The sequence below is a fragment of the Crocodylus siamensis genome, chromosome 2, assembly GCF_052110815.1.
Source record: "Crocodylus siamensis isolate JL-2025a chromosome 2, ASM5211081v1, whole genome shotgun sequence".
Taxonomy (NCBI): Eukaryota; Metazoa; Chordata; order Crocodylia; family Crocodylidae; genus Crocodylus; species Crocodylus siamensis.
This window is the reverse complement of record NC_143396.1, coordinates 160,017,694-160,035,392: the sequence shown is the minus strand read 5'-3', so window position 1 is coordinate 160,035,392 and position 17,699 is coordinate 160,017,694. Positions and strand designations below refer to the sequence as shown.

Here is a 17,699-nt window from a genome sequence, read left to right as displayed (position 1 = left end):
TACTCCTCCACCTTTCCTTCCTATCCTGTCCTTCCTGTATAGCCTATAGCCCTTGACACTCACCGCCCAGTCATGCGATGAGTCCCACCACGTTTCTGTGATCCCTACTATGTCAGGGCTGGTGACAGCTAGGAGGAGGGCGAGTTCCTCCTGCTTCTTCCCCATACTTCGAGCATTCGTGTAGAGGCATTTGAGGCCTTCAGCGGTTGTGCCCACTGACCCCCTAGTCTCAGCAATGCCCCGTCCCCCATCGCTTACCTGTTTCTCCCTTTTGACCATTGGTCTGGGCTCGCTGGCTGTTGCTGGGGCTGGTATCTCATCGTCTCCTCCGCCCTCATCTTCCCCCTCCCCCGACGAGCCTAGTTTAAAGCCCGCCGAAGGAGGTTCACCAACCTGGAAGAGAACACACGCTTACCTTTAGGGGAAAGGTGGAGCCCATCCCATCCCAGCATGTCTCTCATCACGATGTGCCGGTCATGGCTGAGGAAGCCAAAGCCCGCCTCGAAGCACCATTCCTGTAGCCTCCAGTTGGTCTCCGCAATGCACATCTCGTGACGTCTGCCGCGTCCGCTCACTGGCAGGATGGAAGAGAAGACCGCCTGTGCGCCCATCTCCCTCAGCACGCCTCCCAGAGCATGGTAGTCCTCCATCAGGCGATCAGGGGCTCTCCTGGCCGCATCGTTAGTACCCACATGGACAAGGACCATGGGGTAATAATCGGAGGGCTGGATGATGGACTGGAGCATCCCCTTCACATCCTGAATCTTCGCTCCGGGCAGGCAGTAGACCTCGCGTGCTGAGGGATCCTGGCGAGAGATGGGGCCCTCCGTACCTCTCAGGATGGAGTCACCAATCACGATGACGCGACGCTTCCTCCTCTTAGGCCTCTTGACTCCCGCCGCCCGCACAGGACATTGTGTGCACAAAGTCTCCTCCCTGGAATCTTCCACTGCTCCCTCCTCCTCCAGGGCTGCCAGGACCTCATATCTGTTCTCCAGATGGACAGGAGGAACTGGTGCCGCAACATGGTTAATAGCCCTGGCGCGGGAGACTGTCTGCCACTCAGCAGTGGAGGGCTCATCCCGGGCTGCCCTCTCCTCTGTTGTATCACCCTGCAGAGAAAGAAAATACCTATCAATTTCCTCCTCTGCCTCACGGATTCCCCTCAGCCTGCTAACCTCCTCCAGGAGCTCCTGCACCCGCTCCTCCAGGGTCCTAAGGCGGATACCTACAGGACAGGTGCAGGAGTCCCCAGTCCCTGCCCCCCCAGACCTTGCCAGGCAGTCCCCGCAGGCCAGGGGGTTGGAGGACGGCAGCCCCCCCGAGGGCTCTGTCTGGGTGGAGGCCTCGGACAAGCCCCGGGAAGGCCGCGCCCCCCGGGCAGGGGCCCTGGCAGAACTCCGTGTCGACACCATCGCAGGAGTTTCTGCCCTTACTAGCATGGGGGACTGGATCCCCAGCACTGTGATGGTGGTGGCTCACACATGCCTTGGGTTGCATAGCGAGCAAGGGGCCAGGGTCAGTGCTGCCCCTGACCCCTTTCCAGCCATGCACCCCAAAGTGCATATGCAGCTGCCGCTGCTGTGGAGTGCAGCTGGGTTTCTGGAGTCTGGTGCAGCTGTCTGTAGCCTCCTGGCTCCCTGCAGCAACTGGCCTGAGCTCTGGGCAGCTGCTGCCTGCCACAGAGCCTGGACTGCTTGCAGCAGGGTTTGTAGCCTCCCCACCACCTGCTGCAAGCAGCCCGGGCTCTGTGGCTGGAAGCAGCTTCCCAGAGCCTGGGCCAACTGTGACATGCCAAGCAAAATGGCCTCTCTTGCCATGCTCTGGCACATGTGCCAGGGGTTGCTGACCCCTGATTTAGACTAAGATTTTTGGGGTGACATTTCTCATGCTCAACATGCGGGGATGACTGCAAATCCCATTGGACTTAAGGGAAAGACTCCCAGCAGTTTCACTAGATCAAGTCCATGTTGAGCAGAGCAGAACTCAAGAAAATATGCTGCTCTGGGCATTTCTAAAATCGCTGTGTAGACCCCGGCTCATCAGAGGCCTTAGGGAAATGCAATATCACACACCTACAAGTCAGACTAATTGGTGTCAACTGTGTTAATTATGTTTTGCTCTCATTCCAGATTGCTTGTCAACCTCATTAAATGCAAGCCCAGTATGACTGATGAACAACTGGGAAAAATCATTGCAGGTTTTATAGAAATGGTAGATAAGTGCTGCAAGAAAGAAGACCATGATGCCTGCTTTGGTGAAGAGGTATGCCCCATCTGTTTTCATGGATCAGGCTTTAGTCCTGATTCAAAGAAAGCATACATGGAGGGTGTGGATATCTGCATCTTAATCAAATGGTGCAGCTATCACAAGACAATTCTCTCTGGGTGTGCACTAATAAATTTGTCAGCAGATTAGTATTATCATGGATTTGGTATCTTTGCTACTCATTAGCCAGGTATGACTGTGGAAGTATAGCGATCAGGCCAAGAAAGGATTTCATTTGACTAATCTATTTTGGAAAATAGTTTCTCTAGAAACGTGTGTTCTAGAGGAGGGAGGCACCATCTAGTTCAGGGATTCTCGACTAGGTCACCATGGCACCCTGGGGTGGCTTGATATCTTTTCAAAGGTGCTGCAGGGTGCCACATTATGTTAGCACAATTAGGTGTACAAGCGAGATTTACAAGATGAACTCAGAGATTTCACCTAGGAATCTATAATGTTAAAAACATCCTGTTGTGGTCTTTATGAGTTCTTTGCAGCAGCAGAATTGCTGTTTTATTTTTCTGTAGTCAAAAAATAAATGAAATCTAAGAGGTGGTATTTTCTGAGAGGTGCCATTAGTCTAATGAGGTTGAGAACCACTGATACCGTCTGACCTTCAATGTCACCAAGGTCTCAGCAGTTAAAGAACACAGAAGTTTCTTGATTAAAATCTTTATCGGTTATTCCCAATGATTGTCTCTCACAAATATTTCTAATCTTTTTTTCCCAGGGTGCAAACCTTATTGTTGAAAGTAGAGCTACCCTAGGAATTGAAGTCTAACGTATGGCAGGTAAGAAAAACACTATATATGTACTGTGCATTCCTCCTTCAGAGGAAATGAGATCATGGTTGGATAGATACCTGCTTCTTTTGGTGAACTGTTTGTGTTATTATAGAGGCCATGTTCCTAGATCATGGACCAGGATCCCAGGGTGCAGGGCGTTGAATAAAAAGAGGACAGAGAGATAGTTGCCCCATGTGGGGAGCGATCAGCAGCAGTGGCAGCAGCATGATCAGGGTTGGCAGACCCCACTGCAGTCCCCCGGGGCAGAGGGTGTGGAGGTGGGAATAAACCCCCTCCCTGCCCCCCCTGCCTCAGGGAGCCATGCCAGCTAGCCTCTAGGTGTGCCCGTGCCCCTGCAACTGCTTAGGTCTGTGCCAGTGGGACAGGGACTGGGGAAATAAACCCCCTCCCTGGCCAATTTGCTTCAGGCTACTTCCAGTAAGCCACCCCCTGCTCTAGCATCCCCCAGCTCCTGGCCTGAGCAGCTGCAGGCATATGCCTGCATTTCTCAGTCCAGAGGATATGTCTGTTCACTTGCAAATTGATTCAATCTAGGCAGGTTAGACTACCCTGCAAAATATTGAATCAATTCAGGCTCTGGCATTTTGAATGTCTATCCCTAGCCCAAATGTTCCCACATCTAACCTTGAGTCTAGAATGAAGTGAAAATCTCCATTGTCTTCAGTTAATTAACAGACTTGATCAATGAAATGTTTAAAAACTTTTCTTTATTTTTCACTTCACCATAGGAATATCACTGAAACATTTCTGGAAACCCTTTTTTTTTTCAAAATGTTACGTATCAATTTAAACAGAATTTTAAACCGTTGGCCGTTACCAAGATACAAACAAAATGCATGAGAAGATGAACAGAAGAATTTATTTGTTGTCTTCCCTGATGGTAATCTAGAAGGGAAATGAAAAAAAAGGATTATGTCATAAAACACAGTAATGTATTCTAAAGTTGTGTGCGCCATATGAGAAGTGACAAATCAACCATTTGGGACAGTAACTGTGCAGTTGGGTTAAGAGTCCATTTGCAATTAGGCCTGTTGCAGATGGATCTGGGAAAGTCATTCTGTGGCTATACACCATGCATATAGGCCTACTATGTTATGGATAGACTGTTGTGATCCTCCTGGTAACAGCTGAGCACCCCCCCCAACATTTATTTTACCCTCCTCATGTCCCAGTGTGGTTGGGTCAGGGTTCTAGAGATGAATCCTGTGATTGACCCTCACACCTCAGTGAAGAGGTGATTGCAGGGGCAGGTTCAGGATTTACTAAAGAGGGATGCACCACACCACCCCTCAAACCATGAGGAATCGTCTGTGGAATGGCAAAGCACGTCTGGAGCCCCTGGGTCAGATTGGGACTGCAGGGAGCTGGGCATGGAGTGGGCACATGAAGGTAGGAGGAACCTGCCCCCCAGTGATACCACTGCCTCTATCCCCTGCTGACCTAGGAGGGTAGGAGCCAGAGCTGCTCTTGCCCTGCTGCACCCAGGGGCTGTGGAGAACAGGTGTCAGGGGTACCAGGCTTGGCCAGAGACAGTGGCAGCAACACTCAGGCTCCACCTTCCAGGCTCTGCTCCCTGCCCACCCGCTTCCCTTCCACTCTCCAGTGAGTCTAACTCCCTGCACAGCTGTTCTCTCCAGCACAGGGCAGGAGTCACTCATGAGCTCCTCTAGGGAGATCCCCTCTGCCTACATCAGCCAGAGAGAACAGTGGCAGTAGGGATCAGGTTTGTCCTCATAGAGCCTGCATTTAGGAAACACCTCTGGGGGGAAGGGATAAGCAGGGAGCAGGTGCTGGAAAGAGGAACCTGTGCGCTCCCACTACTGCCCCCTTCTGAGACTGACACCCCACAGAGCTGCAGGCTGCGGCTGAAGCAGAGCAGGAGCAGCTCTTGGACTCCTTCTGTACCCAGGTCAACCCAGGGCAGGAACAAAGTGGGGGGGGAAGGGCTGTGCACCCCTCCCTTCCCCCCAGATCTGCCCCTGGGTGACTGTACTTACGATCACATAAGAGTTAGAGGCAGGGTCAGAGCTTTTTTCTGATAGAGTAATGTACTTCCTTACAGTAAAAATGACAAAACTACAACCCAAAGAGAGGCCCCAGTCCATGCCCCAGTGTTTAAGGTGCTTCGCTGGCCAGCCACTGGAGCTGCAAGGGAACAGGGACTGTGATGGGGGCAGCAGCCCCTCTCTTGGTGTCCCAGAGCATGAGCCTCTTCCCAGCAGGTGGGGAGGAGGGAACACATTGCGGGCAGGGCAGTCAGAGCTGCCACAGGCTGCATGGGGCAAGTGGCAGCATCAGGGCTTGCAGGGGTGTCCATAGACACCCAAGCCCCCCATTAGTGCTGCTGCCACTTGCTCTATGCAGTCTGCAGCAGCTCTGACTACCCCACCCTCCTCCTGCCCCCGCCCGCAGCATGGCCCCCCACTGGGAAGAGGTTCTCATACTGGGACACCAGGAGAGGAGGTGCTGCCCCCATCATGGTCCCTGCCCCCTCACCACTCCAGAGGCAGGGGCGGGGGCACTGCCAGAGGTCAGCCAGCATGGCCCCTTTAGGTGCCAGGGCATAGACAGGCTTTCCCTCCTCCGTTTGGCATCTGGCAAAGGGGACACGGAGGGGGCTTATTCCACTGCTCACCCTGCACAGAGAGTGATTGGCAGCAGCAGTGGACGGGGCAGGCAGACTCCATTGCAGTCCCCTGGGGGCAGTTAAATTAAAACTACCTTGGATGTGCTACATGTGCTGCCTTCACAGCTCCCACTGCAATATGGAAATACCTCAGACTAGTGGGTGAATGCAAAGCATGTTCACAAATGCCAGGACTGGTTTGCGAATGACTCACAAATTGAAATTCATTTGCAGTGGGCATTTTCTCAATGAGTACAGCAATCAGAGGAATTGTTCAGATGTGGATGATCTTGAAGATAGCATTGAGAGATGTATCTTGATGGATAGTGGAGTGGGATCAGGCAAGAGAACCTCAAACCAGGCATTAGGAGAGGGAAATGGAAGGAGGGGGGGTTGTTTGTTTTTTAACATATCGCTACCTGATGGGGATCTAAACATTTCACTGTCTGAAGGCAATACATTTGGAATTTTCTAGCCCTCACTGTGAACCCCACTATGCCTGAAAACGTGAAGAAAACAAATCCCAAAGGCTAAAACCCCAAGAGTCAAGTGGGGGTGCAAAGAAACTTCCCCACCAAATTCAGATTAATCATTCTGGGAATCTGAATTGTAGTTTCTGAACACTGAAGCTGGCAACACTACCTGCAGCAGAACCAATGCAGGTCTCTTGTGCTGCAACCGTGTAGAAATTCAAGTGGACAGACTCTGGTATACACTGTTATCTGTTTGGGTTAGCTTTAAGTATCTGTCCTTTTGTCAGGAATACTATTACAGAAAACTGTCTACCAAATATTCAGAAAAGGCTAATGAAATGAAAATATCCTACTGTGGAGCATTGCAAGCTGTTAGCTTAGGTGACCATCAAGTGGGGAGCAAGTGTCAAGAGTCAGGGAGCTTCTACGGAGAAAGGCCTGGTCTGCAGCCCAGCATTTCCAAACAGCTATTGACTGCAAGAGCTTCTCATATTTCCTTCTTTGGTACACCAATGTACTGGGGAAAGGTGGCCTTACAAACAGTATCTCTTAGGTTCTTTATAGTCTTAAAGAACATCACCCAACCTTTGGATTGTACCTGGAGCTTAACAGGAAGCCAGTGCTAAGACCTGAGCCCAGCTGTTACCTGGTAACAGAGGCTCACCCCATTTGGATAGCAGCAGCTGCACTCAGCACCAGTGGGAGCTTTCAAGTGAACTTCCCAGTTATGTGTAAGAGGAGAAGGCCAGACCCCCTGCTGGCATAAACTTGAGTAGTTCAATGTGCATCTTGAGAAGCAGCACCATCATTATCACCTTCTTAGTTGCCTAAGGACGTCTCTACACATGCAGTTAATGCTATAAAGTAATTCTTCCTGGTGAGCACAGCTATATGTGCTCCCTGTTGGCAGCAAAGCTGCTCCCAGTGGGAGCAGCCTGGTGCAGGGCTGCTCCAGCTCTGCTCTGGCTCCCTACAGCAGTGAGGGGGAGCTCCAGGCTCACCCTGGGTGCTAGCCCAGGGGCTGGCAGGAAGCACAGAGCTAGTCCCCATGAGCACCAGCCTAGGAGAGCTCTGCTGGCTGTAGTGGCAACTGTTTCCTGGCTCCGTGCACATTGGGAGGGGTCCTAATGTGCATGGGGCCAGGATACAGCTGCTGCTGCAGAGCTCTGTTGGCCCCCTGCACATGGGCCAAGCTCTATGCCTAGCAGGTCTTCCCCATGCATCTTTCTTCAGGGGCATCTTTCTGCCAGCTCCAGGCTATGTGAGGATTTCCCTGAGCAGCCCAGGGCTGGCTGGAAACTGTCCCAGAAGAGGGGCAGTTTCTGGTCAGCTCTGGGCTGGGTGGGGAAATCCTTGCACAGCTTGGAGCTGGCTGGGACCTGCCCCAGAAGGGACAGTCCTGGCCAGCCCCAGGCTGCTCAGGTTGCTGCCCCTGTTCCTGGCCAGCCCTGGGCTGGGTGGGGAAGCAGGAAGGTCCTGAATCCCAGCACTGATTGCCTCCCAGCTTTTCCATGGTACATTATTTCATATTTTTCCTTCACTATTGTCCTATAGCCAGGAGTGAGAGAGAACTTGATCAGCAAGCTAGGAGGTAAAAGTTACAGGTCTTTGCACAAACATGAGGTCCTTCACTCCACAGGGCACCTTCAGCAGAGCATTCACCTTTAAATGATCTATTTCAGGGGGGATGGAAGAAGGTCAGTATATGAGTGTAGGATAAAGAGCATAAGTAAGGGGGAAAAAAGGAGTTTGTTTGCATCTCTTGTTTGAAATGAGATAACCCAAGTTCAAAATGTCTATTTGTCTAAATTCTGAAAGACTAATGAATTTACAAGGCCTTTTTGTGACAAGTTGTCTAACTAACAAACATAATAAGCAAACAATTTTATCTGTTTAATTATTAGGAGGAATATCCCAAAAATTCTAATCTTATATATATGATCGGAAAAGGGTTTTTCATTAACCACACATAACTTCAGAAGGGTATAAAAGAAAATTCTTTTTTTTGTGCATCTTTCTACCTTCTGTGTGCAATCCAGCACCACCGTCCTAAAAATTCTGACATAATGAAGTGGGGAACATTAATTTCTTTTCTTTTCTTTGTAAGCCTTACAATAGCAAAAGCCCTGCCCAGAAGTTATCGGGATGTAGGTAAGACTATTTATTGTACACTAACTATATACTTTCAGATTATAGTAATGGCTACAGCAGGTTGTTTGTACACGTGTGGGGATCTTGGAGGGTCACTGTCATTTCTAGCCTGGTCTTGTGGGGAGTACATGCCATCACCATGCCATAGTGCTGTAGTAGCCCTAATCCCATTCTCACTGGAGCTGATGGCCACATTCAAATTGGAGCAAGGTCTGACTCACTACGTACTCCAGACCACTTAGGATTGGCTATTACCTTTCAAATCCAGAGGGGCTGGGTACTGAGGCTGGGTTTGTGAATGTGATTTAGAATTTGCTGAAGGTGCTGAGTCACTCTTGAAGAAATGCAGAACTCTACAACTCTTGGTTCAGAGATGATACCTTTTATTAGGCCAACTAAGAAATCACTAGAAAATATCTTTTTCTGCAAGCTTTCAGGCACCCATGCCCTTCCTCAGGCTCAGAGAAAATTAAAGATGGTAAAAAGTCCCCATAGGTAGAAAATAAACTTCCTTTTTGCAAGAGGAAGCTGAAGGTGGAAGTCTGTCCCTCCGGGTCCTTGAGAGGATCTTTGTGAGTTACTCCTTGATGTGCATCTAAAATTCAAATAAAATTTGAATAAAATGCTGAACTTCAGCCAATTTTAGATTTAAACTTCATTGCTGAGCAACAAGAAAGATTTCTACACGTCCTTGCCTGTCTGCCAGCTGACACCACCAGGGAAGGAATCCTGCCTTATCTGCACATCAAAGAGCAACTCACAAAGAACCTCTCGTGGACCCAGAGGGACAGACTTCCACCTTCAGCCTCCTCTGTGTAAAAATGACGTTTATTTTTGACCTATGGGGACTTTTTACCATTTTTAATTTTCTCTGAGCCTGAGGAAAGGAGTGTGTGCATAAAAGCTTGCAGAAAAAGATTTGTTGCAATTTCTTAGTTGGTCTAATAAAAGGTTTCGTCTCTGAACCAAGAGTTCTTTTTGTCTCAGACCAAAACGGCTACCAGATACATCCCTGAGTCACTCTTGAGACATATGATGTTCCTTTGCAGGCAAGTTGCTTTCACCTTCCTCATGCAAGTTAGCAGGAGCTTTGCATCAATCAGATGAGCAGGATTTTATATTTCATGTAGAATACTCAGTGACACTCTTAGTACAATCAATTGTTATATATTGGCTTTATATATTGGTTTAGAAAAATAAGTTAGGTAAAATATTTAGTCATTTAAGCCCCAGTTCTGCAACTCTTTTAAGCTGAAAACCCATTGGCTTTGGTAGGGCTATTTATCCTTAGAACTGGAAATTTAGAAAATATTTTTCAGTACCAAATAATCAGCCCCAGGTTTGTTGCTATTTAATGCTTTGAGAATCCATGTCATACAACGCTGTTTTTGTTCGGAGGTGGACAATATGAAGGATAGTTTTGAGCCTTTAGTGCATACATAGGCTGCTTCTTGCTCACTTCAGAAGCTTCATCATACTGATGCAATGATCACTTTTTCAGGTTGGGAGGCCACAGGCTTTATAAAATGCTTTGACAGTGTAAGACACAATTCTAGACATATCTTCATCACTACTTTTTACATGTTCAGATGTCTTGTGAGTGTTACACAGTGGCCTTCATTTTCTATGGCCTTGGGTCTTTGCAATTGATGCAGACCCAGTTCAAAGCAAATGTAAACATTTATGGGGTAGTAATCTTTTACACTCACTTGGCAGAAGTGTAAATAACCAGGCAGGGTGGATTGGAATAACAGGGCCCCTGAAAAGATAAACTCTTGATAAAAATGTCAGAAAAATACCAGACTGATCAAGAACTCAAGAAGTTGTAGGTTAGAAATCTGGTTTCCTTCAACATACACAGGTAAACAGCTTAGTTTTCATAATTGACTTCTTTCCCACCATGTCCCATAGTCATCACTTCTTTCACTCCAACAATGTTGTACCACAGCCTTTAATGTTGATAGGGGGAGGGTTGTTAGAACAGAAGAATATTTTTTACATAATTTTTAGTTATTTTAGACCCATTCTGTTTCTCTGTGCCAAATTCTAGGCTACATTCAGAGGGTGCAAATCCATTAACTTTAGTGGAAGTTCATTCACACATGCAGTGATGAGTTTAATAGTTTAACTCAATTTGGTTGTTAAGCCTTAAGATACTGTCTGAGCAACTCACATGAGCCTCATTACTCTGATATCTGAGCACCTCACAAACTTGAATATACTTCCCACAACTCACCTGTGAGGAAGGAAAGTCCCATTATTCCTATTGTGCTCACTGGGAAGTGAAGCACAGAAAGAGTGTGGGACTTGTGTAAGGTTACAAAGGCTATCTGTGACAGAATAGGCTTAAACTCTCATCTTCAAAGTCCAAGGCCAGTGCACTGCCCACTTTCTTTCCTTTGTTATGGATCAGGAAAATTATGTATTTTATGAAGCACTCATAATAAGGCTTTGAGTCACCAAAAGTTTTCTTTTCTTTTCAGGGGAAAAAAACACTATCCGTGAACATTTTGCTGAGCTAGGAGAACAAAATTTTAGAGCCATGTAAGTCTTATCTAGAAAAATCTACTTAAAAAGTTGCTGGCAATAATTCTTATTCTGGGTTTCTATCTGATTCAAAAATAAAAATAGAAGTATTAGACAGATGCTGGAAAAATATGGACTGTATGAAAGCTGATATTTACAGAAATGAAATAAATCAGAGATGAATGTCAGAAGGTTGCCAGCAAGTCACTGTGCCTCCTGGTGCTACTGCTGGTGGTATATTTCACACAGCACCCTTTGCTTGGGGGTGGGTCTTAAAAGCTTAGTTTATTCTGCAGAGAATAGTCTCCCACTGGCAATTCTTTTAGAAATGGAGGAGTCCTGTGGGTGTGCTTCAAGGAGCAGAGTGAGTGTCTCCAGGGCATGTACTCAGGACCCCACTGTGCTGCCTTTTTACTGGGCTTGACAACATATGGAGTAGGAATGAATAGGCAGGGCTTATTTCTTGACAGTTGTCCTTGACTCAGCAAGGATTCAATTGAGACACGATCAGAGTTAGTTATTTATTGTCTTCACTATTTCGTAAACTCCTATCTAGAATCTACTTTCAACTGTATTACAAAACAAAGACCCAGAGTTTTGATACAAAAGCATATTTCCACCTGGTAGAAAACAGAAAAGTATGGAGGGAAGCCAAGATCAAAACAGATAAAAGGAAGTTGACTACTGTAGCAGTTCAGCATGAATAAAGTGCTATAAGGGAGGTACATTACATTGTTTTTCTGAGGTGGATTTCTATGACATTAGTGCAGAAATCCTGCCAATGTTTCTCCCTGGTCATCACTGCAATCCATGGATTTATTTTCCAAAGTTACTGTAGCAAAGACTGAAAAAGACCCACCTGCTGAAGACTGTTTTGTTGAGGAGATAATCTTCACCTAAAAGGGAGCAACTTTGCAATGCTAAGGGTACATTTAACACCTGTTAAACTGCTTGAATGTGTGGTTACTTGTGTTTTAACTGTACTTAGTAACTCGTAGGTTTAACGTGAAAGAGAAAGCAAGTAAGCAAGCAGTATTTACTGGCATTTTAGTAACCGGAATTTCTAATAACTGGAATTTCTGGCTGGTCAGCCAGATGTAGGGGATTGGGGGGGGACGCTCACACATGCCAGCCGCTGCCGCCACCCACCAGCCTGCGCTGCTGCCGCTCTGCATCTGGCTGCCTTGCCCCCCCTGCTCCGCATCCGGCCAAAACCCCTGCTTCAAATAGCCAGGATTTTTATATATCCAGCACGCTGTGTTCTCCACTCATGCTGGTTAACACAGCTTTTACGGTACTATAAAGATGATGTGAGGGTAAAGTACACTATCATCTTTATGTGATGTCAGGAGTATTGTTGGAAGCTGGTGTATTACTAACATGAACTACAAGAGTTAATTTGCCTATGCCCTGGAGACAGAGGGGATCAGAAATATATATTGTAATGCATTAGCTCTGCCATCACTTGGTCCAGCAAGACAAATTCATTGGGGTTGGCTTAATGGTACAGGATGAGCAGAACTGCCTCTGAATAGTAAGTCAAGTTTTCCTCAAGGGTGTTTGCAGGCCTTCCCAAAGCCAGGTCTATACTAAATAGCTTTTCCTGTGGTGGTTTCTGCCTTCTGGCAGAAGACTTATAATGTAGACAAGGTCAGAAGACTCTTAATGTAGATAGTAGTAAAGCATTTTACTGTCTAATGGAGGATGAAATCCCCTCACAGCTGCTTCTACCATTCAGATAGATCTTCACCATACTTTGTCATTATCCCATAGCAAAATACCACTGCAAGTCTGTTTCCACAGTTGGTTTATCATCTTGGTTGAGTATGTAAGGAGATACTATCCGCTGTTTCATCTCTCAGGTTCCCTGTTAGGCCTGTCTCTATACCCCTCCAATTTAACCAGTGCCACCAAGGACCTTTTTAATCTCTTAAAGCTGTTGTTTGTTTGTTTGGCGGGGGGGTGGGGGGGTCATATTTTGGTTTTTTAGTAGCTGGATACATACTGAACCATATGCATCCTGTTACAGATCCATGGTCATGTTTGCTCAGTATATGCAGAAAGTCTCTTTTGAAAAAGCAGCTAAAATGGTAGATGATGTCACAGATCTTGCAAAAGAGTGTGTTGCTGATGCCAGAGACCCAAAATGTGCCAAGCCACTGGTAAGCAAAATTAGATTCTTATAGAAGCCAACAGGTTCAAAAGTGCTCTTCTGTGGGAGAGGTGATTAGTGAGAGGAGCCTTGCTTTTTAGATGTCCAGCTACAGATGCTTGATATCTAGAAAGTGAGTGATGCATCTAAATAACACCTACTACCGTTTTAAATGTATCTCAGGTAGTCACTGAGAAACTGGGGGACATCAAATTATCAATCAGTTCTGAAAAATCTCAGCCTGTGTTTTTTTAAAAAAAACCTTCTTTCAGGAAAGAAGGGTACCCAAAAGCAATGTAACTACATTCAGTAGCTGCCTTTGTGTCCAGTCAGTACTAGCAAGAAGAAAGACTGCATTTGTTTTTGATGGAGAGATTCAATCTCCAACCCAGTCTAGATATAAACTGTATAACCTCTTCCCGTTAGTTACAAGTCACCAGATAAAATCCCTGGATCTGAATGTCTCTGAAGCATGGCGTGAGGTGAGCTGTGAAACTGAATGTCAATCTGCATATGCAGATGTGAATCTGAATATTGCTGCTGGAACCTATTTAAAAACTAAGTAGAAGGGAGGGCAGGGAGGCACCATAGAGATTAACTGGTTTAGGGAAACAAAAGCTTTTGTAGGCAACAACCTACTTTGTCAGATGCTTGGAAAGGACTGGCAGAAAAAAATGTTTCGAGAAGAGGAAATGTACGAGGGAAGGGATGCTGTTAAAAGAGTTAATCAGTGGAATGTATGATGTCAGAGACATGATCTGATCTAGAAGTGGGTGCAGTGGTACAGCCACACACCCCTTTCTGACCACGTGGCAGAAGCAGCAGTCAGGGACTTCTTTTTAACTTCCAAAGAAAATACAAATTACACACCCCCCATGCTCAGAGGCACATCCCCTTCTCTCCCTGTCCCTTCCCATTCCTCCTTACCCTGCCTGCCACTTCTGGTCTCCCCCCTGTCCTGAGGGAGAAGGGAGTTCCTGTTCCACTCCAGTTGGGTTCAGCCCTAGATAGTGCCAGTGGTAGCAGCAGCAGCAGTGGCAGTAGCAGCAACAAGTTTCCCCTCCCTGCCTGGTCCCCCAAGATGTTCTTTGCCAGACCAGGAGTGGGCATGGGAAAGGGGACCATGCCTGACCACTGCCACTGTCCCAGGCTGAGCCCAGTCCTAATGCAGCCTGGCTGGAGCAGCTCTGGAGCTCCCTTTACCGCCTGGGGCATCAGGGGCAGCAGCAAACAGAAGAGGGCAAACAGAAGTGGCAAACAGAAGAGGGTAATGGGAGGGGAGGGACAAGTCTCTAAGTACAGAGGGGAAGGGAGAGGGGAATCTTACCCTCTTTGGCTGCGTTCATACATGCAGGCATGTGGGCTAGGGACAGACATTACACATAAACCAGTTTAAGTGATCAGAAACTGGTTTAAGCCTGTAACAGAACAGATGTTCAGTGTACATAAACCAGTTTGAAAATGGTTGAAACCAGTTTGAGATAAACCTGGTTGAATGTAGTATCAGAGTTAACTGATTTGGCTCAAACCTGTTTATGCAATGTCTGTCCCAGACCCCTTGGTGGTCCAGACTCCCCCAGCATCCTGGCATGCTCTCTGGGCTAGGTGGGGCTATCTGCTCCACAGCAGGACTGGACCCTCCCCTCTGCTCCCTGGCTGGAGCGCCGCACAGTCTGCAGGCACAGCAGAGTCTGCCTGGCTTCCCCCTGCCCTACTCCCCCATCACTGCTCATTGCTCAAGGAGGAAATCCCACCCCTTTCCCTCTCATCTCCCACAGCAGGGACCCAAGCCCCATGGACCCTAGTGGTCTAGCTAGTGGTATGCTAGCTAATGCAGACATGTATGTGTCTCCAGTTTCACTGGGACAGGCAGACAGAACAGTATTAGTTTAGGGGTGTTTGTAGCTAATCAACAGGTCAGCTGGTAAGACGTTTAAGAAGAGTTTGAAGTAATGGAGAGAGGCTATTGCTTTGCTGATTGGGTGATAAACACTGTTATCAGCTCCTTGCTGGCTTGTTCACCTTTCAGTTTTCTGCAGACGGTATAAAGAAGCAGGGAGGGAGATTTAAATGCTTCATATCATCAGCAGATGCATGCACTGCACTGCCTCCTCCCCACTTGCATCAAAGTGCTAGTAGAGGGCTGGGGCCTGGTAACACTCCCACCCCTTTAGCAGTGAGTGAGGAAAAGCCTGGGATGGTACAGGCAGACCTCCCTAATCAGAGCATCCTGCCAGGGCCTGGCCATGCCCCGCCTCAGCTCAGCACTGAGCAAGGGAAGGGAGGGCTGCTTTAGCACCCTCTGGCTTCTAGCCAGAGCCATGGCAGGCATGTGCCTGAATTTCCTCAGTCCAGAGAGGATGTCTGTCCAGTTACAAACAGGTTCAGCCTAGCCAGGTTAGACTAACCTGCAAGATTGAATCAATTCAGGCTCAGGCTTTCTGAATGTCTGTCCCTAGCTGTGAAGCACCACAAACCCCACACCTTGCATGTTAAACTGTGCACCATTTGGCTAATTTGCAGTGATAAAGAGTGGCAAATCATACAAAAGTAGTATATTCCTGGACAGATGCAGAGATGGGGGAGCAGGCAGCCCAGGGCTGCCAGATCCCATGTCTCCGTGTGCTGCAGAGCGCCCTCAGTGAGGCACATTGGGTGCTAGCCAGTTGCTCCGCGGTTGGCTGGGTTGCGGTGTGCCTCAAGACAGGGGAGCAGGTAGCTCAGGGCTGGCTGCTTCCCCATCTCTACATGCTACTCCCTAACTGGCTGGGGCACAGGGTACTTCAGTGTGGGAGCTGCCGGGTGACTAGCCCTGTGCTCAGGCACTCTGTGCCCCCGCTAGCCCTCCCCACAGCACATGGAGCCCAGCCAGGAGTTGGGAGGAGCTGGACATGAGCAGTTTTCCTGAAGTGGGACAATTTGTCCCTCAACAAAGCCCACGTGCAGGGGTGTGTGCTGCGGCACTATATAGTGGCACAAATTTGTGCCACAACTATTTGTGCTGCTGCAACCACATGCCTCTGCTTGTCTAGATGTGGCCTTTGTGACTTAAAAAGCTGCTGTTCTTGCAGTGTAGTCTGCCTGCCCTGGTGACTGAGGTGATTAGAGGGGAAGGCTGGAAGTGAGGGTGCAGCCACTCCTGCAGCATCAGTTCTTGCTTCTATATCCTGGATCCACCTATGATCAGGGGTGTCAAACAAGTGATCTGTGGATGAATGCTCCAGTTGGGGTACTGAGAAGCTGGGGAAAGGGGCTCAGGCTGCCACATAATTCAGGGATCCTGGGCCCTGATGGGCATGGCCTTTAGCAGCAGAAGGGTGAGTGAGGGAATGACAGGTTGCTGACCTTTCAGGTGCTTGGCATGTTGCCACTGTTACGACTGCCACTGTGGCATTCTGCCCTACCTCCTCTGGCACTGACCTGTGCTGAAGATGTCACCCCAAACCCATGTCCCAGTCCCTGTGTCCTATGCTCTATGCTACAGTTGTCATTGCTACTGCCACTCAGTGTGCCAGGCTGGAGCTGCTGCTGCCAAGCCCTGCCCCAGTCTGGAGCCACTGTCACCATCATCCTTATCAGCACTGCCAGCCATGCCACAGCCACCCCTTGCCCTAAGCTAAATCCAGCCCACAAGGAGTCCCTCAGTCTGGATCTGGCTTGTGGCATGGGGTGAGTTTGATCAATTAAGATAAATGGCGCAGTTAACACCCCGAGGGACACCTGAATAAGCAGGTAGTCCGGGTAATGGGATAAAAATTCAGAGTCCCTGTTGAGACCAAGGTTAATACAGTCCAGTCTGTGGATGCTTTTTTGTTCTGCCTTTTCACATTGATATAGGTTTTCCCCTATTTTATAGGGGATTGGGACTGGAAGGGTGAAGTCACCTGGTTCTGAGTGAGCACCGTGGATGCTTATGGGAACTTGCTTAGCAGCAGCTTCATGTTTATGTGTGAAAATCATCGCACTACTTTAGATGCTTGAGGGTAGACTTAGGAGTTAAACATTAAGCAATGATTTTGATAAATCCTGGTCCATGAGTTTAGTGCCCAATTCAGTTTCCTGCAACCAGTCAATTTATTGTGTTAGTGTTCTTTCCACAGAAAGTTTGCAGGAGGGAAACAATTGCAATGCACTACATACAATTAATTTTTTCTCTTTTTTCTGCAGACTACCTTTTTCCTGGCTGAAATCTGCCAGGAGGAAGGCCTTACTGGAATTACTGAGTGTTGTGCTAAAGATGACTCTGAAAGAAATGAATGTTTTCTGTCTCATAAAAATGTTACCCAAGGATTCATTCATCCTTTTAAAAATCCAGAACTTGAAAAAGCATGCAGTGATTATGCTGATAACCAAAATTCGCTAGTAGGCTAGTAAGTACTTTTAGTTTATACCAGATGCCAATATGCAGTGCTTGTCAGCTTGGGGACAACATACTCCAAATCAGTACAGAAATGACAGTGGAAAATTCTGTAACATCTTGACCCACATTACAAATTTGAATATTTCTGAGTGTTTCAACCAGTTTCAGTTACTATCATTACATCCCATGCCTTTTCCATCATTACTAGTTGTAGTCACTTCTCCTGGGATGTAGGCCTGCTATGCACTGAGCAGTCTGGACTGTGCCAGTATAGCATTTCCACATGCGCTTAAGTTTAAGCATGAACATAGGACTATGCTCAAAAGTAAGCACATGC

At 47.6% G+C, this 17,699-nt stretch overlaps 2 protein-coding genes across 2 annotated transcripts in view; both read left to right on the top strand.

Moving 5' to 3' along the window:
• Positions 1–10,868, top strand: part of LOC149870983 (albumin-like) — a 40,033-nt gene extending 29,165 nt beyond the window's left edge. Inside the window, 4 exon segments of the mRNA XM_090034538.1 lie at positions 2,133–2,265; positions 2,999–3,059; positions 8,281–8,324; positions 10,808–10,868. Coding sequence (XP_089890664.1) covers positions 2,133–2,265; positions 2,999–3,049 — 184 coding nt within the window. The 3' untranslated portion in view covers positions 3,050–3,059; positions 8,281–8,324; positions 10,808–10,868.
• The window catches only part of LOC149870982 (alpha-fetoprotein-like), a 30,008-nt gene continuing 20,548 nt past the window's right edge, over positions 8,240–17,699 (top strand). The window contains exons 1-4 of the mRNA XM_090034797.1: positions 8,240–8,324; positions 10,808–10,868; positions 12,880–13,012; positions 17,170–17,372. Of these exons, the coding sequence (XP_089890923.1) occupies positions 8,240–8,324; positions 10,808–10,868; positions 12,880–13,012; positions 17,170–17,372 (482 nt within the window). The remainder of the gene's footprint in view (positions 8,325–10,807; positions 10,869–12,879; positions 13,013–17,169; positions 17,373–17,699) is intronic.